This window comes from Kogia breviceps, chromosome 5, assembly GCF_026419965.1.
Source record: "Kogia breviceps isolate mKogBre1 chromosome 5, mKogBre1 haplotype 1, whole genome shotgun sequence".
Classification (NCBI taxonomy): domain Eukaryota; kingdom Metazoa; phylum Chordata; class Mammalia; order Artiodactyla; family Physeteridae; genus Kogia; species Kogia breviceps.
Window position 1 is genome coordinate 35,418,279 of NC_081314.1, and position 26,106 is coordinate 35,444,384.

At 38.5% G+C, this 26,106-nt stretch overlaps 1 protein-coding gene across 2 annotated transcripts in view; it reads right to left on the reverse strand.

Annotated features, from left to right (window-relative positions):
- The window catches only part of ZNF385D (zinc finger protein 385D), a 942,431-nt gene that overhangs the window by 224,582 nt on the left and 691,743 nt on the right, over positions 1 to 26,106 (reverse strand). For both annotated transcript variants that reach the window (XM_067033854.1, XM_059064167.2), the window contains one exon: positions 12,613 to 12,755. In XM_067033854.1, coding sequence (XP_066889955.1) covers positions 12,613 to 12,755 — 143 coding nt within the window. The remainder of the gene's footprint in view (positions 1 to 12,612; positions 12,756 to 26,106) is intronic.

The following is a 26,106-nucleotide window of genomic DNA, read 5'->3' on the forward strand; positions in this document are numbered from 1 at the left end:
GCTGTTGGATTCTGTTTGCTAGTATTTTGTTGAGGATTTTTGCATCTATGTTCATCAGTGATATTGGCCTGTAGTTTTCTTTCTTTGTGACATCTTTGTCTAGTTTTGGTATCAGGGTGATGGTGGCTTCATAGAATGAGTTTTGGAGTGTTCTTCCCTTGGTTATATTTTGGAAGAGTTTGAGAAGGATAGGTGTTAGCTCCTCCCTAAATGTTTGATAGAATTTGCCTGTGAAGCCATCTGGTCCTGGGCTTTTGTTTGTTGGAAGATTTTAAATCACAGTTTCAATTACAGTGCTTCTGATTGGTCTGTTTATATTTTCTACTTCTTCCTGATTCAGTCTCAGTTGGTTGTGCCTTTCTAAGACTTTGTCCATTTCTTCCAGGTTGTCCATTTGCTTGACATATATTTGCTTGTAGTAATCTCTCATGATCCTTTGTATTTCTGCAGTGTCAGTTGTTACTTCTCCTTTTTCATTTCTAATTCTATTGATTTGAGTCTTCTCCCTTTTTTCTTGATGAGTCTGGCTAATGCTTTATCAATTTGGTTTATCTTCTCAAAGAAAGAGATTTTAGTTTTATTGATCTTTGCTATCGTTTCCTTTATTTCTTTTTCTTTTATTTCTGATCTGATCTTTATGATTTCTTTCCTTCTGCTAACTTTGGGGTTTTCTTGTTCTTTCTCTAATTGCTTTAGGTACAAGATTAGCTTGTTTATTTGAGATGTTTCCTGTTTCTTAAGGTAGGATTGTATTGCTATAAACTCCCTTCTTAGAACTGTTTTTGCTGCATTCCATAGGTTTTGGGTCGTTGTGTCTCCATTGTCATGTTTCTAGGTATTTTTTGATTTCTTCAGTGATCACTTCGTTATTAAGTAGTGTATTGTTTAGCCTCCATGTGTTTGTATTTTTTATAGATCTTTTCCTGTAATTGATGTCTAGTCTCATAGCATTGTGGTCGGAAAAGATACTTGATACGATTTCAATTTTCTTAAATTTACCAAGCTTGATTTGTGACCCAATATATGATCCTGGAGAATTGTTCCATGAGCACTTGAGAAAAATGTGTATTCTGTTGTTTTTGGATGGAACGTCTTATAAATATCAATTAAGTCCATCTTGTGTAATGTATCATTTAAAGCTTGTGTTTCCTTATTTATGTTCATTTTGGATGATCAGTCCATTGGTGAAACTGGGGTGTCAAAGTCCACTACTATGATTGTGCTACTGTCAATTTCCCCTTTTATGGCTGTTAGCATTTGCCTTATGTATTGAGGTGCTCCTATGTTGGGTGCATAAATATTTACAATTGTTATATCTTCTTCTTGGATTGATCCCTTGATATTTTTGTAGTGTCCTTCATTGTCTCTTGTAGTAGTCTTTATTTTAAATTCTATTTTGTCTGATATGAGAATTGCTATTCCAGCTTTCTTTTGATTTCCATTTGCATGGAATGTCTTTTTCCATCCCCTCACTTTCAGTCTGTATGTGTCCCTAGGTCTGAAGTGGTTCTCTTGTAGACAGCATATATATGGGTCTTGTTTTTGTATCCATTCAGCCAGCCTGTGTCTTTTGGTGGGAGCATTTAATCCATTTACATTTAAGGTAATTATCGATATGTATGTTCCCATTACCATTTTCTTAATTGTTTTGTGTTTGTTATTGTAGGTCTTTTCCTTCTCTTGTGTTTCTTGACTAGAGAAGTTCCTTTAGCATTTGTTGTTAAGGTGGTTTGGTGGTGCTGAACTCTCTCAGCTTTTGCTTGTCTGTAAAGGTTTTAATTTCTCCATCAAATCTGAATGAGATCCTTGCTGGGTAGAGTAATCTTGGTCGTAGGTTTTTCTCCTTCATCACTTTAAATATGTCCTGCCACTCCTTTCTGGCTTGCAGAGTTTCTGCTGAAAGATCAGCTGTTAACCTTATGGGGATTCCCTTGTATGTTATTTGTTGTTTTTCCCTTGCTGCTTTTAATATATTTTCTTTGTATTTAATTTTTGACAGTTTGATTATTATGTGTCTTGGCGTGTTTATCCTTGGGTTTATCCTGTATGGGACTCTCTGTGCTTCCTGGACTTGATTAACTATTTCCTTTCCCATATTAGGGAAGTTTTCAACTATAATCTCTTCAAATATTTTATCAGTCCCTTTCTTTTTCTGTTCTTCTTCTGGGACCCCTATAATTCGAATGTTGGTGCATTTAATGTTGTCCCAGAGGTCTCTGAGACTGTCCTCAGTTCTTTTCATTCTTTTTTCTTTATTCTGCTCTGCAGTAGTTATTTCCACTATTTTATCTTCCAGGTCACTTATCCATTCTTCTGCCTCAGTTATTCTGCTGTTGATCCCTTCTAGAATATTTTTAATTTCATTTATTGTGTTGTTCTTTGTTGCTTCTTTCCTCTTTAGTTTTTCTAGGTCCTTGTTAAATGTTTCTTGCATTTTGTCTATTCTATTTCCAAGATTATGGATCATTTTTACTATCATTATTCTGAATTCTTTTTCAGATAGACTGCCTGTTTCCTCTTCATTTGTTAGGTCTGGTGAGTTTTTACCTTGCTCCTTCATCTGCTGTGCGTTCTCTGTCTTCTCATTTTGCTTATCTTACTGTGTTTGAGGTCTCCTTTTTGCAGGCTGCAGGTTCGTAGTTCCCATTGTTTTTGGTGTCTGTCCCCAGTGGCTAAATTTGGTTCAGTGGGTTGTGTACGCTTCCTGGTGGAGGGGACTAGTGCCTGTGTTCTGGTGCATGAGGCTGGATCTTGTCTTTCTGGTGGGCAGGTCCATGTCTGGTGGTGTGTTTTGGGGTGTCTGTGGCCTTATTATGATTTTAGGCAACATTTTTGCTAATGGATGGAGCTGTGTTCCTGTTTTGCTAGTTGTTTGGCATAGGGTGTCCAGCACTGTAGCTTGCTGGTCATTGAGTGAAACTGGGTTTTGGCATTGAGATGGAGATCTCTGGGAGATTTTCACCGTTTGATATTACATGGAGCTGGGAGGTCTCTTGTCTCCCACCTAAGAGGCACTGCACTGACTCCTAGCTGGAGCACCAAGAGCCTTTCATCCACATGGCTCAGAAAAAAAGGGAGAAAAAGTAGAAAGAAAGAAAGAAAGAAAGAAAGAAAGAAAGAAAGAAAGAAAGAAAGAAAGAAAGAAAGAAAGAAAGAAAGAAAGAAAGAAAGAAAGAAAGAAAGAAAGAAAGAAAGAAAGAAAGAAAGAAAGAAAGAAAGAAAGAAAGAAAGAAAAGAAAGAAAGAACTAAAGAAGGAAAGAAAGACGATAAATTAAAATAAAATAAAGTAAGATAAAATAAAATAGTTATTAAAATAAAAAGTATTAAGAAAAAAAATTTTTTTAAGTTAAAAAAAAAAAAAAACAGACGGACAGAACCCTAGGACAAATGGTGAAAGCAAAGCTTTACAGACAAAATCTCATGCAGAAGCATACACATACACACACAAAAGGAGGAAAAGGGGAAAAAATAATATATCTTGCTCTCAAAGTCCACCTCCTCAATTTGGGATGATTCGTTGTTAATTCAAGTATTCCACAGATGCGGGGTACATCAAGTTGATTGTGGAGATTTAATCCGCTGCTACTGAGGCTGCTGGGAGAGATTTCCCTTTCTCTTTGTTCGCACAGCTCTTGGGGTTCAGCTTTGGATTTGGACCCTCCTCTGTGTGTAGGTCGCCTGAGGGCATCTGTTCTTAGCTCACACAGGACGGGGTTAAAGGAGCAGCTGCTTCAGGGGCTCTGGCTCACTCAGGCCGGGGAGAGGGAGGGGTACAGATGCAGGGCAAACCTGCGGCGGCAGAGTCTGGCGTGACGTTGCACCAGCCTGAGGAGCACCATGCGTTCTCCCGGGGAAGTTGTCCCTGGATCATGGGACCCTGGCAGTGGTGGGCTGCACAGGCTCCTGGGAGGGGAGGTGTGGAGAGTGACCTGTGCTTGCACACAGGCTTCTTGATGGCTGCAGCAGCAGCCTTAGCATCTCATGCCCGTCTCTGGGGTCCATGCTGGAGCTTCTTTAAGCAGCACGCTTAATCCCCTCTCCTTGTGCACCAGGAAACAAAGAAGGAAGAAAAAGTCTCTTGCCTCTTCGGCAGCTCCAGACTTCTCCCGGACTCCCTCCTGGCTAACTGTGGTGCACTAGCCCCCTTCAGGCTGTGTTCATGCCGTCAACCCCAATCCTCCCCCTGGGATCTGACCTCCAAAGCCGGAGCCTCAGTTCCCAGCCCCCGCCCTTCCCGACAGGTGAGCAGACAAGCCTCTTAGGCTGGTGAGTGCTGGTCAGCACCGATCCTCTGTGCAGGAATCTCTCCACTTTGCCCTCCGCACCCCTGTTGCTGAGCTCTCCTCTGTGGCTCAAAGCTTCCCCCCTCCGCCACCCACAGTCTCCACCTGCGAAGGGGCTTCTAGTGTGTGGAAACCTTTCCTCCTTCACAGCTCCCTCCCACTGGTGCAGGTCCCGTCCCTATTCTTTTATCTCTGTTTATTCTTTTTTCTTTTGCCCTACGCAGGTACATGGGGAGTTTCTTGCCTTTGGGGAGGTCTGAGGTCTTCTGCCAGAGTTCAGTGGGTGTTCTATAGGAGCAGTTCTACGTGTAGACGTATTTGTGATGTATCTGTGAGGAGGAAGGTGATCACGTCTTTTCCGCCATCTTCCTCAACTTCTCCGTGTAAACTGAATTTAATTGACATCTCTCTGAACCAAACAAATGTAGATGTAATTAACACTGTTTCTGTTAACTCTAATCCTGGCTGAGGGAGGGGAGGCATCCCCATAGTGGAGCAGGTAACAAAGTACAGAGCCACAGGGGCGATCAAAACTCAAGAATAATTTTTGAAAAAACAGGAGACAAAATGTGCCAGTAAATATGGTAGTCTTTCCATTTTAAAGATGAAGGAAATAAAGATTCTAAAGGCTATATATCTGAAGATAACAAAAAGTTGAATTTGAAATTTTCTATTTTGAGTTCTGTATTTTTGTCATTCACCTCTAATATTATAAAATCATATTTAACCTGTAGAACAATCTCTGTATGTTAAGCATACTTAAATTTGTCCTTTTAGAGTCCTAAAGTGCCTCACCAACATTTTTATGGTGACAACCGTTGTGGACTTACATGAAATAGTTAATGAAAAATACAAAGGACTGATTTTAGAGTACATTCTATAGGCAATCTCTGGGATTTTTACATCACTGTCCTTTTATATAATCGGAGTAAATAAATATATGAGCCAATATAAAATTATAAATGCATATTAAGGGGATGGCTTGATGGTATGCTCCCTTATATTTCCTAATAATTGCATAAATTAATAACTTCAGTTAAATAGAAATAATCTAATATATGAAGCAGTGAGTACTTAGATTTTTAAAATTTTCATTGAGACATTTCCTCCAATTATGTTTCATATGATACAACTGTAATGACTATTTCTCCTCTATTAGTTATCTGTCATGCATTTTTCCTATCTATCTATCATCTATCTATCATCTGTCTTTCTGTCTTTTTATCATGCATCCATCTACCCTCCACTCATTCATTCAAGAAATGTGTGTTGGGTTTCCCTGGTGGTTGGGAGTCCGCCTGCCGATGCAGGGGATACGGGTTCATGCCCCGGTTTGGGAAGATCCCACATGCCACAGAGCAGCTGGGGCCGTGAGCCATGGCTGCTGAGCCTGTGTGTCCGGAGCCTGTGCTCCACAATGGGAGAGGCCACAACAGTAAGAGGCCCACAACAGTAAGAGGCCCGTGTACCGCAAAAAAAAAGAAAGAAAAGAAATGTATGTTGACAGACATTGAAAACAAACTTATGGTTACCAAGGGGGAAAGGGGGTGGAGGAGGGATAAATTAGGAGTTTGGGATTAGCAGATACACACTACTATATATAAAATAGATAAACAACAAGATCCCACTGTATAGCACAGGGAACTATATTCAATATCCTGTAATAAGCCATAATGGAAAAGAATATGAGAAAGAATATATATATCTGAGTCATTTTGCTGTACACCAGAAAATAACACAACATTGTAAACCAACTACATTTCAATAAAAAAACAAAAGACATGTGTATTGAGTCTTTGTGATATCCCAGGCTCTATAACTTAATGAAAGATAAATATGGAACCGATTACAGATACCAAATTAAACCTTAACTTTTACCATATAGCTTTCCTTGGCCATCTCCAAGTCACCACTCCTTCCCTTGGCCTCAGGTAGCACTTATTTTCAAAGGACTTTAATTACTGAGCTCTTTATAGAACGTTTTAACTATTTCACCTCGTGCTTGCATAGACCTTATTGTCTAATGTAGTGTTTTTATATCTAGATGCTTTACCACTTGCTGATAGAAAAGTATTTTAAAGAGTGATGAATCAACTGGGTTGATGCCATAGTTACAAAGACGATTCCTCCCACTCCTCCTGTTCTTCCTCTTCCTCCTTCCCTTCTCCTCTTCCTTCTTCTTCTTTTCAACCTTGTTCTTGTATTTCCAGATCTACTAGAGTGTCAGACAGATAGTTGGTGCCTAACAAATGCCCAGAGAGTGAATCAGTGAGTAAAAGATGAATTACCTCTTCTCCCTCCTCATCCTCTCCGTTATACTTATTAGTACTCTCCTTACAACAGACACTTTTGATGGAGCTATTTTTAGGAGGCACAGTTTTCAATCTATAGAATTATTCCAGTGGTCTCAAAAGTTTGTAGAATGAAGAAAGCATTGAACGAATAAATGAATGAAAAACTCATTCCTGTATTTTTCTCGCCAACAATTTGGAGATTGTGACACACATAGAAGCTTAAAAATTTCACAGCAAAATTTTGCTTTTAACCAGTTGGGATGCAAGTGATGATTTCAGGTACATGGTCCATACTAAGCATTCAGTAAATGGCACCTATGACCAAAGTCCTGAACAATGTCATCCTATAAGGAAGGCTCCTAGTATTTCTGGGAGCTAAAGCACACCGTAGAAGGATCATGCTTGGGGTAGAGCTGCAGCTACCAATAACTACAAATGTCCCCAACGCCCCACCACACATACACCAAAAAGCAAGTTCCACAGTGGCAGAGACTTGGCCTGTTAGTTTTGCTGTTGAATCCTAAGGGCCCAGCACATAGTAGGCCCTCAATAAATATTTGTTGAGTGAATGAAGAGATACTCTGCAGAAGTGTCTAAGAAGTGTCCAGTATATGTAGTCATTCTCCTGGCTTTCCCTCCCTCTACCCACATATGTTCAAAATCTCAGGCCCTATCCCTGAACTACTAAATCAGAATTTGCATTTATAACACGATTCCCTTGATTCTTCACATGCATCCTAATTATGAGAAGCACTCCTATAAGACACATCAAGTCCACTTTCCTGCCCCCCACCAACTGATAAAACTTCTGAACCCAAACTAATGCCACATTCAAGTTTATATGGCTGGTTGCTTGTAGGGTCAGTGTTTTTGAAAAATAAGAACTGGAGTCAGATGCCAGTCTCTCTCTCAGCCTCTTTCTTTTCCCCCTTTCTTCCTCCCCATTTGCTCCCTCTCTGGCAATGAAGTCATATTACACAGAGGAACAGCACAGAGTCAAAATTTCTAGGTTAATTTACTCTTTTTTTTTTTTTTTTTACTGTTAAAGAATATTAGCCAGAGCAAACTGAAAAGCAAAATAGTCATCTCCTGTATTTGCACACCTTTCTGCCTCTTTGCACTCTGCATGATCTCTTTACACTTCCTTGTGAATCTTCTGGAAGAGACAAGACTCAATATTTGCTGAGTATCTGGCTCATGCTGGTGCACTAGGTCGAGCTTACTCATTTAATCTTTATGCCAACAAGATATATAGTCATGGGAGGGGAACACGGAGTCAGGTTCACTGTCAGCTCCCATCAACATATCCTCCAAAACTTGTACTTTTCAATGACATTCTCAATGTTCATTATTGTCATGACTCAGCAGAATATGAAGAAAATATGTTAGAGACATGAAAAACAAAAAGGCAGTTCCGAGACCTTTGGAGAAAATTGTCAGGGAGTATAACCATTTTTTACAGGTTAGCTCCAATCTAAACAATATCCCAAGGTCTTACCCAAGACCATTCTCTGCTTCCATTTCCAGCATTTTAAAACTCAGCTACCTCTCTGATAACAAACCTAAGAGATAGTTAGCCACTATCCTTTTATGGAATAGGACAGTGGGGCTCCAATGGACTTAGCTTCTTGCCCAAGATTGCAGAAACTTTTAGCTTTTCTGATTCTAAATAGTCTTTTCCATTCTGCCATCATGCCAAGTCTTCTGTTGGCAACTCAGCACTGCTTCCGCTCTTGTGTGCTCCCCCTTACATCCTAGAGACAGGAAGTCTGAGGTGTACGTTCCTACAGGTATCGGCCAGCAATTTTCAGTATTAAGAGCCCACTAAATACTCGAGATACACATCTTTCAGATATCACATTAGTGAAGTTGTCTTATCGTGTCCTACTGGGTGGCACATGATCTTTATTTGCAAAATTACAGATTATAACACTGATCATTTGAGTAAGATGGTGCCTGTTAGGTTTCTCCACTGTAAAGTTCATTTTTTTCTTTGTAATTAGTAAGTATTTGTGTGGAAATATCTGGAGACTGTGTAAATATCCTGTTCCCTATATGTCCCTTGGCTGAATAACTTTAATGTTTGCCAAATGCCAATTTTTTATTTTCATTTTTCCTCCTACACTTATTCACAGGCATTCTACTGGAAGTAAAAGCTTTTCCTTCTCTCTGTTTAATTATATCTGTGTGGAATCATGGATTCATATTTTATTTAATGGATTATAATCTATTGTTATCTTTTTAAAAAAAATCCCAAATCATGGGATTTGGATGAAAGTAAATGGGATTACTGGGCATCCTGTATTTCTGCAACTTCCCGACTCCATGAAAGCAAGTAGAAAAACCAAGAGCCAGCAACAGCCTTCCCTGACCTTTGTTTGCCCAACACCTCCAAATGTTTTTTAAGCATCTAAATCCTTCTATCAATTCCCTTCCTGTCAGCATGCCTAGAAGAGTTTCTATTTTTCTCATCAATCCCTCACTAAGACAAACATAAGGACAGCCTTTCACTCCTGTCCTTGAGCAGCCATTCTATCCTAGACATCATTCTCTATAAAAGCATCCCTATATACAAATATTTATTTATTTGTCAGCTTCTCCTTTTTAAACTAAATTATTTCATGGCAGAGGTCATAACATAAATTTTGTTATCACTATTCCTAGCATATAGAAGGTGCTTGATAACTAGCAGTTGACTCAATGGACCAAGCTCATACTACTTAGAAAAGAAATATTTCATTACTAAATACCATTTACCTATTTCCAGGATTGGTTCCTTTCAAGAAATGGACACGCAGAATGGGATCACTGAGATAAGAATGGTCCTAAGCACTGAAACTCCAGTGAAGAGATTGAAGGGTAGAGTAGGGGTATATGAGGAATTAAAGGAAAATTTCTCTTGTCTGAAAGCTACTGGAACAACCAGAGATACAACATCCCTAGGTCAAGGGAATGGCTTCTGTTGCTACTCATTAAAAGTTGGCTTTAAGTATAGTAAGGGATCCTAATGATTTTATTGAATGTCCTTTTATATATCCATAGCCCAGGTCACATCCTACATCTCTTTCTTTCTCTCATAACTGTGTGTGTGTGTTTTTTAACAGATGTTTCATGATTCTTCCTGACTCACATCTGAACCCAATGGTTTATACTCTTATTTACGGACAATAATCTCAGATATTCACATATGTATTTTGTTACATGTGTATACTGAAATTTATTTCCTTTGCCATTCTGCCACACTTTATCCCAAATAGACCATTCTATACTCATATCTTCAGAGAAGAAATATAACAGAAAAACAGTTTCTGATCACCATGGACTTTGTTTCAAAAGGTCAGATGAAAGAAGACTGTGGGGTGGGAAAGAGGTAATAGCAGTGTGGCACATCTAGGCAGGAGGCACCACTAAAGCCTCACCAGTTTGTGTGTTCAAAGTCAAGAGTTTGGGCCTAAAAGGCCATGTTCACTAGGGGCTCATCATACCATGATTGCCTATCTGGACACATAACTTGATGAACAGAGGAAGTCTCCCACCAAAAGCTGGGTGGATAATCTGTTAGATTCTAGAGCCTTAGCACATCCTAAAACAATTAAATGTCACTTCGCTACAGACTAATGGAATGGGCTTTTGAGCCAGAAATAAAATCAACTTACAGCAATAAAAGGTTACATTTAATACACCCTGAATTTGTAGATTGAGAATCACACCTGCTACAAAATCAAGAACTCAGGCTGTTACTTAAAGAGATGCTCTATATCCTAATTCTCGGTCCAAAACTACCAGATTTGGGGCTTTGCAACCATTCCACTCAGTTGGAAACAAAGAATGGCTTAATTCATGACTGGCTGCAGCTTGACCAGCACTAGAAGGAAATAACCAACAGGTGGAGCAACAGAGGGTCTCTTAGTTTAAATGGAACAAATAACAACACAAGTCCAAATTATGATAGAAGAAAAAGAATCAAGTAAAACTTTGGCAATAAGTTAGTCAATGAACTTCCAAATTCAAAATAAGAAGGAATTACAGGTTATTTATGAATATAATACCTGTCATTAAAACAGTGATTGTTAATGCTAAGCCCTGTTCTAAATGATTTAACCCACATAATCATGACCACAAGCCTACAAAGTAGGTTATTAGTCCCATTTTACAACCAAAGATATCGAGATACATAAGGATTATGTGACTCACCCAAGGTCATGATGATGGTTGAGAAGCAGCTCTGATTTGAACCCAGTCATTCTAGCTCAGAGTCCAACTTGACCACCATGCAATGCTGTCTTTGCCCACAAAAGCTCAACTATTTTGAATGGGATAACCCCAAAGGAAGAGATTATCAGGTCCACTCCCTTTATCTTAAAGATGAGGAAACAGTACCAAAGAGGATTACGACATTTGCTCAGTAGTGTCCTATGGCTCAACATATCACTCATCTTTGTTTTATGACAAATAATACTCATTGTCAATCAAATTAATAATTTTGCTTTTAATGTTTCCCAAAGGGCAAATCAAAAGTTGAAAACCCAACCTTTTACAACCTTCCAGGAATTGTACCTCAGCTTCTCTAAAGCTGATATGAGACGTGAGGGACAGGAGGCCAAGTAGTCTCAGAGGCCAGGTAAAGCACCCTGATGGATCATCTCTGGGTCGTGGGAAGCAAAATGGTGCCCAGAAGCCACTTAACAGTGGATCAGGCAAAGAGCTCAAAGAGAGGAAACCCAGGGACTTTACTGTGGTCATTCAAGAATCAGGAAATTTGATTCTGAGCAATTTTTTCCTCTACTCTTATTGAAATACCTAGAATTAGAAACCTCTACTTTGGAAATATGATCTTTATGCTGCTCTATTTAGGTTCCATCAATTTCAAAATAATATTCCTATGGAAAATCCTTCATGCTCCCAAAAGCAAAGAAATCGCTGTGATTTTCCCTCGTCCTTTAGTAAAGGCTAGCATGTAACCATACCATCTCCTTGGCAGGTCCAAAGTTCCCATGACAAAGCATGATTAAAATAAATAAGAGCCACTTCTGTCTCCTGAAGGAGAATGATCTAATTGTGGGCAGATTTTTAAAAATCCATCATGGGGGTAAGGTGTTGCAGTAAGAAATCTGTTTTATTTAGCTCACTGGGCATTCAGAGACCTTGCATCCTAATCCCCTTCACCTTGGTTGTGTTGACATGTCCTGTCATTGATAAACTCAGACCTGCATTATAACAACTGCTGAAAGCTGAATCAGATGATACTAGAAAAAAAAGTCACTTACTGGCTTCTAACTTTTTCAACCCTTATTTCTATTTCCATCCTAGGAATATTCTCACTGCTTGTACAAAAAAAGATGATGATAAATATGAGGAATCTGTCCACTTATAAAGACATGCTTAAGAGTGAAAACAGGGGTAAGTATTGAACTTTTCTTGAGAAGGCTGTTGACAAAGCCCCCAAAACAAGGTGATTTAAGAAAGACTTAAGTTGAGGAACTGTGCCTGAGCAGGAAGAAAAAAAAAATGAAAATTCTTGGTACCAGAACCCTACATTGTTTTAAGTTAAGAGGGAAAATATGCTGTATACATGGAATGTATCTCTAGTGTGATTATAAGGGTCCTCTTTATTAAATCAGAAAAGAAATAACAGATTTGAAAATTAAAGTAGAAGGCCCAGAGAGAAGAAACACATGTTTAAGTTTTTAGACATCTACTTGAATTTGAATGCTCTCTAACACAGTCATTAAATTTCAATTAAATTGAACTTGGCATGGAAAAGAAACTAATAAAATGGTTAGTGTTGTCCAAAAAGACACTAAAAGGGAGACATGAATTCATGATCAACCTAATCAGATTACATCTCTTTTCATTTTCTCTTTGAAGGAGCCTGGCTCTGGGGACCTTACACAACCAGGCAGACAACTAACCTTGTCGTGCTTTCAGACAAGCTATGGAACAAAGCATAGAGTAAATGAGAGGTAGTGAGCAGCTCACTCCTGGCCCTTAAGGTTTTCCAGTACCTGGCATATGCAGATGATGTGGGACTTACCGCATTAAAATTGGGGAAGAGGTTGACTGCGGCCGCAGTGTCAAGAGGAAACGGAAGAAACGGTTTAATATCCAGCGATGGTTGCAAAGGAGGGGCTGGTGGACGGACCAGGGCTGGGAGAGCAGGGCTCTGGCATGTACCACCTGCATAGAGGAGAACAAAGGGAGTGATCAGGGACATGGTGCATATTAAACACACAACACACAAACACCAAGGTATCTTTTGAGACCAAAAGGCCAGCTTTATGGGTCACTGGAAAAAAACAAGCCATGGAGTGTATTGACCTCAACTGGGAACCAGCCAACAAGCAGATGTGCCATTAAGCAGAGAAAACCAGTTGAGCTGCTCCTTTTTCCCTCTTGGATTATAACTATCTGGTTACATAAGGAATTGTTAACATTTCAAACATTTCATACTCCCCAATCCATCCTTCTTTTCCTGCCTACAACCCTCGATTGAGTCAGCTACAAATCTATAAGCAACATCCCTTGATTCAAAGGGAAAAACCCTCCAATGCTCCTCCATCCCTCTTTGAAAACTAACTCCTGCTCAAAATATGCATGCAGTCTGAGGGATTCTTTTACAGAACTGCTCTTTTCCACTGCATCCAAAACTCTGGCAGCAAGATGACATGAACCTGGCACAGAAAAGAAACTTAACACAAATGCCGGCAGCTGTACCTTACGTCCCTGGCAACTGGAGGGTTAAAACCAGCAAATCCAACTACATATCATGTGATCCCTGAGCTATTTAGCACCCCTGTGGCTTTAAACATTCAAGACTAGCTGCCCCCTTCCTTCCCAGTCATGAGTAGGTGGAATTTAGAAGGTCACCAATGAGCAGGCAATGGAATATTATGGCAACACAGACAGCTCCTTTGCATACCAGTGGGCAAAGGCTGTTTGCAAGGGACTCCCACCTCTGCCCCCTGTTCTAGGATTCCACTGCATTCAGAAGCTGAAAGGAGCCCATCTCCCTGTTATGTCTCTCATACTTTGGTAACATTCCAAAGCATCAATTGGCTGTTAATTAAAGGCTGTTTGAATCCTAGGAAACTGTTAAAATATGCCAGCATTCTTCTAATCTGAGAGGCAAGCAACGGACTGTAAAAACCTGCTGGTGAGAATCCAAGAAGCATGAGGAAAACAAAATGCACTAGAATTATTCCTTTCTCATGGAAAAGAATTCTAGGAGACAGAAAAGAGAAGATGGCAGAGTAGGAGGATGCGAAGTTTGCATCTCCTGACAACTAGGGAACCTACCAGGTGCTGGTGCAGGACCTCAGACACCTAAGGGGACAGGGGAAACCCCCGAGTGAGTGGGTAGGATGGTGGAGCGGAGTGAGAGGGGAGGAGAAGTAGAGGCAGAACGGGACCAGCACACCTGAGGGGCAGCTGGGGAAGGGGAGGGGCCCACTCACTAAGAGGGGATCAGGGAGACATGGAGAGATGTTTGGGTGATCAGAGGATCAGAAGGGAACATGGCCAGCATTTCCTCTGCCCACTCAGGTACTGGACTAAACCTCCGCACACCAAGGCCCCCTCCAGCTGTACGGTGCTGAGCCTAAGCCCTGCCCCCCACACCTCCGGGGCCTTTTCTGGCTGCTTGGGTCATGAGCCTAGGTCTGCCCCCTGCCTAAGCCACTCTCGCACTTAAGACCCACCCTGCCTAGGCCCTGCCCCCACCTGAACTCCACTTCCCACAGCCATGGCCTTTTCTGGCCTTTTTTTTCCTATTGTGGTTCTCTTTTACCTTGTTGTTGTTTCATTTATACGTTTATTTTTTATAATATATTTTTTATTTTTCTAATTTTATTTTACTTTCATTCTTTGTTATTGTTCTATTCCTTTTTTTCTTTGGCTGTGCCACCTGGCTTGTGCGATCTTGGTTCCCAGGCTGGGGGTTGGGCCTGAGCTCCTGCGGTGGGAGCTCTGAGTCCAAACCACTGGACTAACAGAGAACCACAGACCCCAGGGAATATTAATCGGGATGAGGCCTCCCAGAGGTCCTCATCTCAGCAACAAGACCCAGCTCTACCCAACAGCCTGCAAACTCCAGTGCTGGAAGCCTCAGGCCAAACAACCAGCAAGACAGGAACACAGCCCCACCCATCAAAAACAAAATGAGATGACAAAAAAATATATTACAGACGAAGGAACAAGGTAAAAACTTACAAGACCAAATAAATGAAGAGGAAATAGGCAACCTACCTGAAAAAGAATTCAGAGTAATGATAGTAAGGATGATACAAAATCTCAGAAACAGAATGGAGAAAATAAAAGAAATGTTTAACAAGGACATAGAAGAATTTAAGAGGAAGCAAACAGTGATGAACAACACAACAACTGAAATTAAAAATACTCTAGAAGGAATCAATAGCAGAATAACTGAGGCAGAAGAATGGATAAGTGACCTGGAAGATAAAATAGTGGAAATAAATACTGCAGAGCAGAATAAAGAAAAAAGAATGAAAAGAATTGAGGACAGTCTCAGAGACTTCTGGGACTGCATTAAATGCACCAACATTCGAATTATTGGGGTGCCAGAAGAATAAGAGAAAGAGAAAGTGTCTGAGAAAATACTTGAACAGATTATAGTCAAAAACTTCCCTAACATGGGAAAGGCAACAGCCACCCAACAGGAAGCGCAGAGAGTCCCATACAGGATAAACCTTAGTAGAAACACACCAAGACACGTACTACTCAAACTAACAAAAATTAAATTCAAAGAAAAAATATTAAAAGCAGAAAGAGAAAAGCAACAAATAATATACAAGGGAATTCCCATAAGGTTTTCAGATGATTTTTCAGCAGAAACTCTGCAGGTCAGAAGGCAGTGGCAGTATATATTTAAAGTGATGAAAGGGGAAAACCTATAGCCAATATTACTCTACCCAGCAGGATCTAATTAAGATTCAATGGAGAAATCAAAAGCTTCACAGACAAGCAAAAGCTAAGAGAATTCAGCACCACCAAACCAGCTTTACAACAAATGCTAAAGGAACTTCTCTAGGTGGGAAGTACAACAGACGAAAAAGACCTACAGAAACAAACCCAAAACAATTAAGAAAATAGTAATAGGAACACACACATAGATAATTGCCTTGAATGTAAAATGGATTAAATGCTCCAACCAAAACACACAGACTGGCTGAATGCATATAAAAACAAGACCTGTATATATGCTGTCCACAAAAGGCCCACTTCAGATCTAGGGACACATGCACACTGAAGGTGAGGGGATGGAAAAAGATATTCCATGAAAATGGAAGTCAAAAGAAAGCTGGAGTAGCAATTCTCATATCAGACAAAATAGACTTTAAAATAAAGACTATTACAAGAAACAAGGAACAACATTACATAATGGTCAAGGGATCAATCCAAGAAGAAGATATAACAATTGTAAATATTTATGCACCCAACATAGGAGCACCTCAATACAAAAGGCAAATGCTAAAAGTCATAAAAGGGGAAATTGACAGTAACACAATAATAGTGGGGGACTTTAACACTCCACTTACACCAATGGACAGACCATCCCAACAGAAAATAAACAAGGAAACACAAGCTTTAAATAACACAATAGACCAGACACACTTTACTGATATTTATAAGACATTCCACCAGAAAATGGCAGAAAACACTTTCTTCTCAAGTGCACATGGAACATTCTCCAGGATAGATCACATCTTGGGTCACAAATCAAGCCTTGGAAAATTTAAGAAAATTGAAATCATATTGAGCGTCATTTCCAACCACAATGCTATGAGATTAGAAATCAATTATAGGAAAACTGTAAAAAGCACAAAACCATGGAGGCTAAACAGTGCACTGCTAAATAACTAAGAGATCACTGAAGAAATCAAACAAGAAAAAAAAAAAAACCTAGAAACAAATGACAATGAAAACACAATAACCCAAAACCTATGGGATGCAGCAAAAGCAGTTCTGAGGGAAGTTTATAGCAATTAAATCTCACATCAAGAACAAGAAAAATCTCAAATAAACACACTAACCTTACACCTAAGGGAACTAGAGAAAGAAGAACAACAGCAACAACAAAAAGCCCCAAAGTTAGTATTAAGAAAGAAATCATAAAGATGAGAGCAGAAATAACTGACATAGAAATGAAGACAACAAAAGCAAAGATCAATAAAACTAAAAGTTGGTTCTTTGAAAAGATAAACAAAATTGATAAACTTTTAGCCAGACTCATCAAGAAAAAAAGGGAGAGGACTGAAATCAATAAAATTAAAAATGAAAAAGGAGAAGTTACAACTGACACTGCAAAAATACAAAGGATCATAAGAGACTACTACAAGCAACTATATACCAATAAAATGGACAACCTGGAAGAAATGGACAAATTCTTGGAAAGGTACAACTCTCCAAGACTGAACCAGGAAGAATTAGAAAATATAAACAGAACAATCACAAGTAATGAAATTGAAACTGTAATTTAAAATTTTCCAACAAACTAAAGTACAAGACCAGATGGCTTCACAGGCAACTTCTATCAAACATTCAGAGAAGAGCTAACACCTATCCTTCTCAAACTCTTCCAAAAAATTGCAGAGGAAGGAACACTCCCAACCTCATTCTATGAGGCCACCATCGCCCTGATACCAAAACCAGACAACGATATCACAAAAAAGAGAAAATTATAGACCAATATAACTGATGAACATAGACGCAAAAATTCTCAACAAAATACTAGCAAACAGAATCCAACAGCACATTAAAAGGAGCATGTACCATGGGATTTATCCCAGGAATGCAAGGATTCTTCAATATACGCAAATCAATGTGATACACCAGTATTAACAAATTAAAGAATAAAAACCATATGATCATCTCAATAGATGCAGAAAAAGTTTTGACAAAATTCAACACCCAGTTATGATAAAAACTCTCCAGAAAGTGGGCATTGAGGGAGTCTACCTCAATATAATAAAGGCCATGTACGACAGACACACAGCAAACATGGTTCTCAATATTATTCTCAATGGTGAAAAACTGAAAGCATTTCCTTTAAGATCAGGAACAAGACAAGGATGTCCACTCTCACCACTACTAGTCAACAAAGCATTGGAAGTCCTAACCACGGCAATCAGAGAAGAAAAAGGAATAAAAGGCATACAAATTGGAAAAGAAGAAGTAAATCTGTCACTGTTTGCAGATGACATGATATTATACATAGAAAATCCTAAAAATGCCACCAGAAAACTAATAGACCTAATCAATGTATTTGAAAAAGTTGCATTCTTATACACTAACAACAAAAGATCAGAAAGAGAAATTAAGGAAACAATCCCATTTGCCAATGCAACAAAAATAACTAAATACCTGGGAATAAACCTACCTAAGGAGGCAAAAGACTTGTACTCAGAAAACCATAAAACACTGATGAAAGAACTCAAAGATGACACAAACAGATGGAGAATTATACCATGTTCTTGGATTGGAAGAATCAATATTGTGAAAATTACTATACTACGCAAAGCATTCTAAAGATTCAATGCAATCCCTATCAAATTACCAATGGTATTCTTCACAGAATTACAACTAAAGTTTTTACAATTTGTATGGAAACACAAAAGACCCTGAATAGCCAAAGCAATCTTGAGAAAGGAAAATGGATCTGGAGGCACCCTCACTTCAGATTATACTACAAAGCTACAGATATCAAGACAGGATGGTACTGGCACAAAAACAGAAACAGAGATCAATGGAACAGAATAGAAAGCCCAGAGATAAACCCACACACTTATAGTCATCTGATCTATTACAAAGGAGGCAAGAATATACAATGGAGAAAAGAAAGCCTGTTCAATAAATGGTGCTGGGAAAACTGGACAGCTACATGTAAAAGAATGAAATTAGAACACTTCCTAACACCATACACAAAAATAAACTCAAAATAGATTAAAGACCTAAATTTAAGACTGGACACTCTAAAACTCTTAGAGGAAAACATAGGAAAAACATTCTTTGACATAAACCACAGCAAGATCTTTTTTGACCCACCTCCTAGAATAATGAAAATAAAAACAAAAATAAACAAATGGGACCTAATGAAACTTAAACGCTTTTGCACAGCAAAGGAAACCATAAACAAGACAAAAAGACAACCCTCAGAATGGGAGAAAATATTTGTAAAGGAAGCAATGGACAAAGGATTAATCCCCAAAATATACAAATAGCTCATGGAGCTTAATATCAAACAAACAAACAACCCAATCCAAAAATGGGCAGAAGACCTAAATAGACATTTCTCCAAAGAAGACATACAGATGGCCAAGAGTCACATGAAAAGATGCTCAACATCACTAATTATTAGAGAGATGCAAATCAAAACTACAATGAGGTATCGCCTCACACTGGTCAGAATGGCCATCATCAAAAAATCTACAAAAAATAAATGCTGCAGAGGGTATGGAGAAAAGGGAACCCTCCTGCACTGTTGGTGGGAACGTATATTGATACAGCTCTTTTACAATCCTTAAAAAACTAAAAATAGAGCTACCATATGACACAGCAATCCCACTACTGGGCATATACCAGGAGAAAACCATAATTCAAAAAGACCCATGTACCTCAATGTTCACTGCAGCACTATTTACAATAGCCAGGACATGGAAGCAACCTAAATGTCCATCAACAGATGAATGGATAAAGAAGATGTGGTACATATATACAATGTTATGTTACTCAGCCCTAAAAAGGAATGAAACTGGTTCATTTGTAGAGATGTGGATGTACCTAGAGTCTGTCACACAGAGTGAAGTAAGTCAGAAAGAGAGAAACAAATATCATATATTAACGCATATACATGGAATCTAGAAAAATGGTACAGATGAACCTATTTGCAGGGCAGGAATAGAAACACAGACATAGATATGATGCGTTTCTGATGAGAACAGATATGTGGACACAGGGGGGAAAGGGGAGGGTGGGAACATTGGGAGATTAGGATTGACTTATATACACTACCATGTGTAAAGTATATAGCTAGTGGGAACCTGCTATATAGCACAGGGAGCTCAGCTCAGTGCTCTGTGATGACCTAGATGGGTGGGATGGTGGGGGTGGAAGGGAGGTCCAAGAGGGAGGGTATATATGTATACATAGAGCTGATTCACTTCGTTGTGCATCAGAAACTAACAGAACATTGTGAAGCAATTATACTCCAATTTAAAAAATAATAATTTTTTAAAAGGACAAAAAAAAAAGGAAAAGTGAAGAAAGGCTCCTGTCTGTGTCACTTCCTTGCCTGCCATCTTGTTTTTAAAACATAGAGTGAGCTCCCATACAAATCTCATGATCAGTTCTTGTCAGTTGCACACAGACCATCATCTTGCCCTTCATCTGTTACCTGAACAAAGGTCAACATTTAAAATATGATTCTCCAATGCTAAATCGAATGCTATTGGAGCAGAGTATCTACTAACAAGGTGGGTGACTTAATACCTAAAACAGAAGCCATCAGCACGGGATTTAATTAACCATACCCAAAAAACCACATTAGCTCTCCTGGCTCTCCTGACTGGCTAACCATGTGGAGCCAAATTAACAAAAACAGTATTTTTTTTCCCACTTTTTACTTCCCTCTTGAAATGTTCTTCACCAGCTACAAGGCCAACAACAGCCAGTTTGAAACAGCAAACCAATTAAATAAAAAGTAGTATGAGTCAGGAAATAGAGGGCCAATGTTAAAACTGAGATAAAAGCAAAATATAATAAGTCTCCATTCACCAGAGGACACCATAAACTTATTTTATTGTCCACCTGGTGGTATACTTTCTTAGAGAGGGCATTCATAAAACTTTGGTGATAGACTTGTCATGAATTTAGTATTGCTACCAATTTCTCTCTCTCTCTCTCTCTTTTTTCCAATTTCGATGAAAAGTTAAAGAACCAAAATAAAATTCGGGTTGGCGCCTCTTTAGAAAACTCAGAAGTAAAATAAATTTTGGTTGAAATCAGTGGTGTGGTTTAACCTGTCCACAAGTAATAGTGAGCTTTAAATAAATCATTTTAAATATTTATTATCTGTGTCACAGGTCATGTTTTGCAAAAGACAGTCATTCATATATATCCATTACCTTGTTTGACCCTAAAATCTCAGAAATCAGCTAATGGCTAACATAATATCATGGAAAGAAAAAATAAGTTGATAAACTCTTTAGCTGTTTATGTTGCTTCCACAGAGACATTCCATTCTTATAATTACAAGAAAGCAATTTAGGAGGAACATATTCTGGAATTATTTCATTTATAAGTCCCCTCTGGTTCAGAATATCCAAAGAGGTTCTGAAAAAGCTCAGCCTTCTTTTTTTTTTATCCACCACAATGAGAGGAACAAAGAATAAAAAATACGTTGGTTCTATCGCTAGGGAAAGTTAATTCCTACCTCTCTTCTTCTGAGACATGTATTTCATTTACATTTCATTATACACACCGTTCAGGGCCCTCTCTAAGTGTTACAACTGGGGTTCCCTACCTAAGGGATTAAAAACATCAAAGAAGAGTCATAGGGCTTCCCTGGTGGCGCAGTGGTTGAGAGTCCGCCTGCCGATGCTGGGGACACGGGTTCGTGCCCCAGTCCGGGAGGATCCCACGTGTCCCGGAGCGGCTGGGCCGGTGAGCCATGGCCGCTGAGCCTGCGTGTCCGGAGCCTGTGCTCCGCAACGGGAGAGGCCACAGCAGTGAGAGGCCCGCATACCACAAAAAAAAAAACAAAAACAAAAAAAAGAAAAGTCATAAAGCTGGGGGGAAGCTGGGAATACTATTTGAGTTCATCCTTTCCTACCTATTTGAAGAGCGAAATGTAAAAGATAGTTGGAAAAGAGAGAACATGTGACCACATAGTCTTTGGTCACTGTCTAGGCAAACCCAGGTGTACTGGATGCTGTGGTGTGCTCCCCACAGCCCCCTTCTGGACTGAGGCACACCCTCCCCCAACTGCTGGGGGATGCCCTATGGATGACTCTCACTTGAGATCCTCCTCAAGCATTGAAGAGGTCAAAGGAACTCTGAAGCTCTATTTCAGCTCTAAAGCTCCTCACAGAATCTAGGATAGACTGAGGCCTCTGTTGTGACTGCATCACAGTTCAACTTTTCCCTTTGCCCAACCCTGTATCCTTCACTCCTCACAGGAGATGTTCCCCAAGAAAGAATCCGCTGCTAGAAGAACTTGACCTATAACATCAGAGCATAACCATTCATGTGTCTGAGTGAAATGCTGAATTGCTTTATTCTAAAATAGGTAATTGCCTACAGATCTATAGAGAGGCACAAGATTGAGCCTCTCTCTCAAAAATTACCTGCGACTAATATTTCTGCTTTTAAAATTAGGATAAGTTCTGAAATATTTTACTTGTCTCAATCTGTATATGCTCAGCAGTAAGAATACTATTGGCAAATAGGATAAAATCAAAACTGGCAAACATAACATGTTTCATCTGTAAAGCAGACTAAAATATGCTCCTTGAGAAAATAGCTATTTCATTCTTTCATTTTTATTAGAATGTATTACATTTAGGATATCAATATATGTTTATTTTCTTTATTTTAAAATTATACTGAACATAATTAACTTCAAAATATATAATGAATTTGTAGACAGGACTATAGGTAAAAAAGAGTTGTTTTGTTGTTACCATTTACCGACAACATTGCTTCACTCATCAGAATGTCACACTTCTGGAAATATTGCTGTTATTAATCTGAGGAAAGCAGTTTGAAGCTTCCATAGGGTAGTAACAGAAAAAATACAAATTCATGCCCTTTGTATGTGAAACTCTGCCTACATCTAGTACTATGTATTTCAAACCCTATGCAGTTTTAATTTATGAAGGTTTTATAAATTAAACCTTAATAAATTATTCAGATTTCAGAGCAGTTAATATCTCTCTATACCAAATTTCTTATGTGCCATTAAAGTTAAACTAAAAAAACAGTCATTAAGTAGAGATTAGTTATTATAGCTATATTGAGTAAGGTATTGACTAATGAAGGGAAATAAGGTAAATACGATGAAGTAAGTGATCTAAACTCATAAAACTCCTCTGTCCCTTTTTGAAGTTTGGTTTTGTTAGTTTATATTCATATTTAAAATTTTGAATTGAACTATAGAGCAAACATATTAAATATTACTTTGGTTTCTTCACAAGACAGCTGTGTATTCACAAAAGTGTGAATTTGTGAATTTGAAAAAAATACCGGAATAACCTATTTGTTCATGAATATTTGTTAATACTATCTGAGAAAATAAGACACGTTCACTTCAGAAGTTTGCATTTTTGAAATGCAAATCTAATTAAAATGTAAATTTGGAAATGTTTGTTTTAATAATTTATACAGATAAATAGGAATTCTAAACCAGTGATTGTCAGTTGAAGCTACTGTATTAGAGATAATGTATATAAAGTGCCTAGCAGAGTGTCCGGCCAGTTGATGTGAGGAGTGTTTTTTGTTTTAATGAATTCAGTAAATTCCAGAGGAGCTGTTCAGGTTGGTCCAGACACAAATCCGGGCTCCCTGAAAGAGGTCAATCAAGATAATTTTAAAAGCACCTGCCTATTCTTCACTTTTATTTTGACTCCTGCAGAAGGAGAGACTTCACAATAAGAGGTTACTTTGTAAATCAATATTTTGAAATATTCCTTGAGAGTGGAGTAGTATTCTTTCCATAATACAACACTTTTAACCTTGAACTTCTGCACTTGATCCATTCAGGTTTCATCAAACAGTTGCAGATGTCCTGTCTGACAGTTTAACCAACTACTTAATCATTCATTTCCCCAAATGACAAAACCAACATTCAAAATGATAAAAGGTTGCTGCTGTTCAATATTCATGACAGTGTATGCTTTGAACTGTGAATCATTGAAAAACAATATACATATATACCATACATATAAAATACATATTTATTGTTAAAATATATTATCATTACATATAATATAATATATATATTTATTTATTTATTTATAGAAAGCACAAGAAGTCCCTGATTTCCTGATGGGATAATTTCTATCATATCTTTTTTCTCACCATCAATTTAATTATATATATGTATATGTTTGCTTATCTATATTGAAATACATACATATGTTTCAATAGTGTCAACAGTGAGCCATAGTTAAACTGTTAAACTGCTCAGAATATTCATACCTATTAGGAGAACATCAAGAACATTTTAGGTAACATCGAGTCCTAAGTAGTTACTTGCAAAGCAACTAATTTGATAGACGTGGAACATTATTCACATCCAATCCCAACTATTTCGGTTACAATTTGCCATGTGCACTGGGGGAGGGAGGGGCACGATAGGATTTCTGGAGTCTATGTGATAGAGGACATAAAAGAATTAGATCTGATAATATGAATAAGAAATAGAAAAGAAATGATGGATTTGGGGCATAAAGGCAAAACTTGATTTGACACAAAACAATGGCCATGGAATGCTGTTGGTGAAATTGGCCAGCCAGTGTGGATGGGAGCAAATGTTGAGAAAAAAGCTAAATTTTATAAATCTATTGAGTAATTGGTATGAACTAGGCCCTATTTTACCCTTAATTCCTTTAAAATGCACAAAAATTCTGTCCCATATGTATTATATTACCCAATTTACAAACTCAAAAGCCAAAGCTATTACTTAAATTACATCTCAGCTAAAATTACACGGGTAAAAAAATGGCATTCGATGTAAACCTGAGTAACTTTAACAAGTTTCAACACACTGATGGAAATAGGATTTAAATTAAATCAACAAAAACAAACAAAATGACAACAAAAAAGAACACTCTAAGAAGTCAGTTTTGTCATACAAGGCAAGCCAGCTCCCTTGAAGCCAGAATGGAATGCACTAAATCAGAAATGTTGTGAGAAAATTTTATCACTGCTCAAAAAAAAAAAAAGAAAAAGGAATAGACACATTCCTTGTACAGGAGAAGATAAAGGAATATTCAGTATTTATTACCAATATTTATCTGCATGGGAAGATGCTGGTTCTGCCCTATATTTGAGAATGTATCCAGAAAGACACAAATATCATATCAAATGTTTGAAAAGTCCTCTGGTTTACATTCTTTAACATCTACTTGCCAAATAAGAAAAGCTTGTTGTATTCCCTTGTGCAGAGCTGCCTCTAAAAATCTCAAGGTTGGGGATTACAATGGGCAGTTTGTTGTTGAGATTATTTTTTATTCCTTAGCTAGGAAAACTGTATGTTTATCCTGTTTCCTTCAACCTCAAGTGATCCAAACTCCCATTCAGTTCCTATCTTTGTTTAAATGTTGTTCCCAACTGAAAGATACAACTAGAAACAAATTTCGAGATAAAATTTGAATTTAGTGTGACTTGGTCACAATTTTTCTTTTATTGCTTTCATTTTTCCTCTGTCTTAGACTGTTGATTCACTTACTAAGGTTTGGAAAATTGATCCAGCACCTTCTACCTGAGCTGAAGGTCCTCATTGGCCTAAAGTGACCAGCACTTGGCAGGCCAATTCAAATATTAAAGCAGGGTCTGGTCCACAGGGTCAGTTTGCAGCACTAAGCCACACAGGGTGGTGACTGCTGCCTCATCCATCCCGTCCTTGACCCCAGAGAGGAATAAGGTGAGAATGGGAGTGAGTCAGGGCAACTGGAACACTGATCTGGAAACAGTGACACAGAGACTTTTGCCAAGTCAACTGTCTGACTCAAACTTTACCCATGAAAGAAAGTCCACGTGAGGGATTCATTTTTCCTGTTTAAATTTTTTTATTTATTCATTTTAAGTTGTAGTATTTAAATATTCCAGTAATGGGGCTTCCCTGGTGGCGCAGTGGTTGAGAATCCGCCTGCCGATGCAGGGGACACGGGTTCGTGCCCCGGTCCAGTAAGATCCCACATGCTGTGGATCGGCTGGGCCCGTGAGCCATGGCCGCTGATCCTGCGCGTCCAGAGCCTGTGCTCCACAATAGGAGAGGCCACAACAGTGAGAGGCCCACGTACCACAAAAAGAAAAACAACAAAAAAACAAAAAATATTCCAGTAAATCCAATGGAATATTACTCAGCCTTAAAAAAGGATGAAATAAGCCTTTCCATTTGCAGTTACATAGATGGACCTAGAGATGGTCATACTAAGTGAAGTAAGCCAGAGAAAGACAAATACCATATGATATCACCTATATGTGGAATCTAAAATATGACACAAATTAACATATGTACCAAACAGAAACAGACTCACAGACATAGAGAACAGACTTGCAGTTGACAAATGGGAGGGGGGCAAGGGAGGGATGGAGTGGGAGTTTGGGATGCAAACTATTATATATAGAATGGATAAACAACAAGGTCCTGTTTTATAGCACAGGGAACTATATTCAATATCATGTAATAAACCATAATGGAAAGGAATATGAAAAAAATATAAACAAAAAAACAATAAATAAATAATGCAGTAAATCACTTGAAAGCTCATTTTGGAAGGAAGCTTAAAAA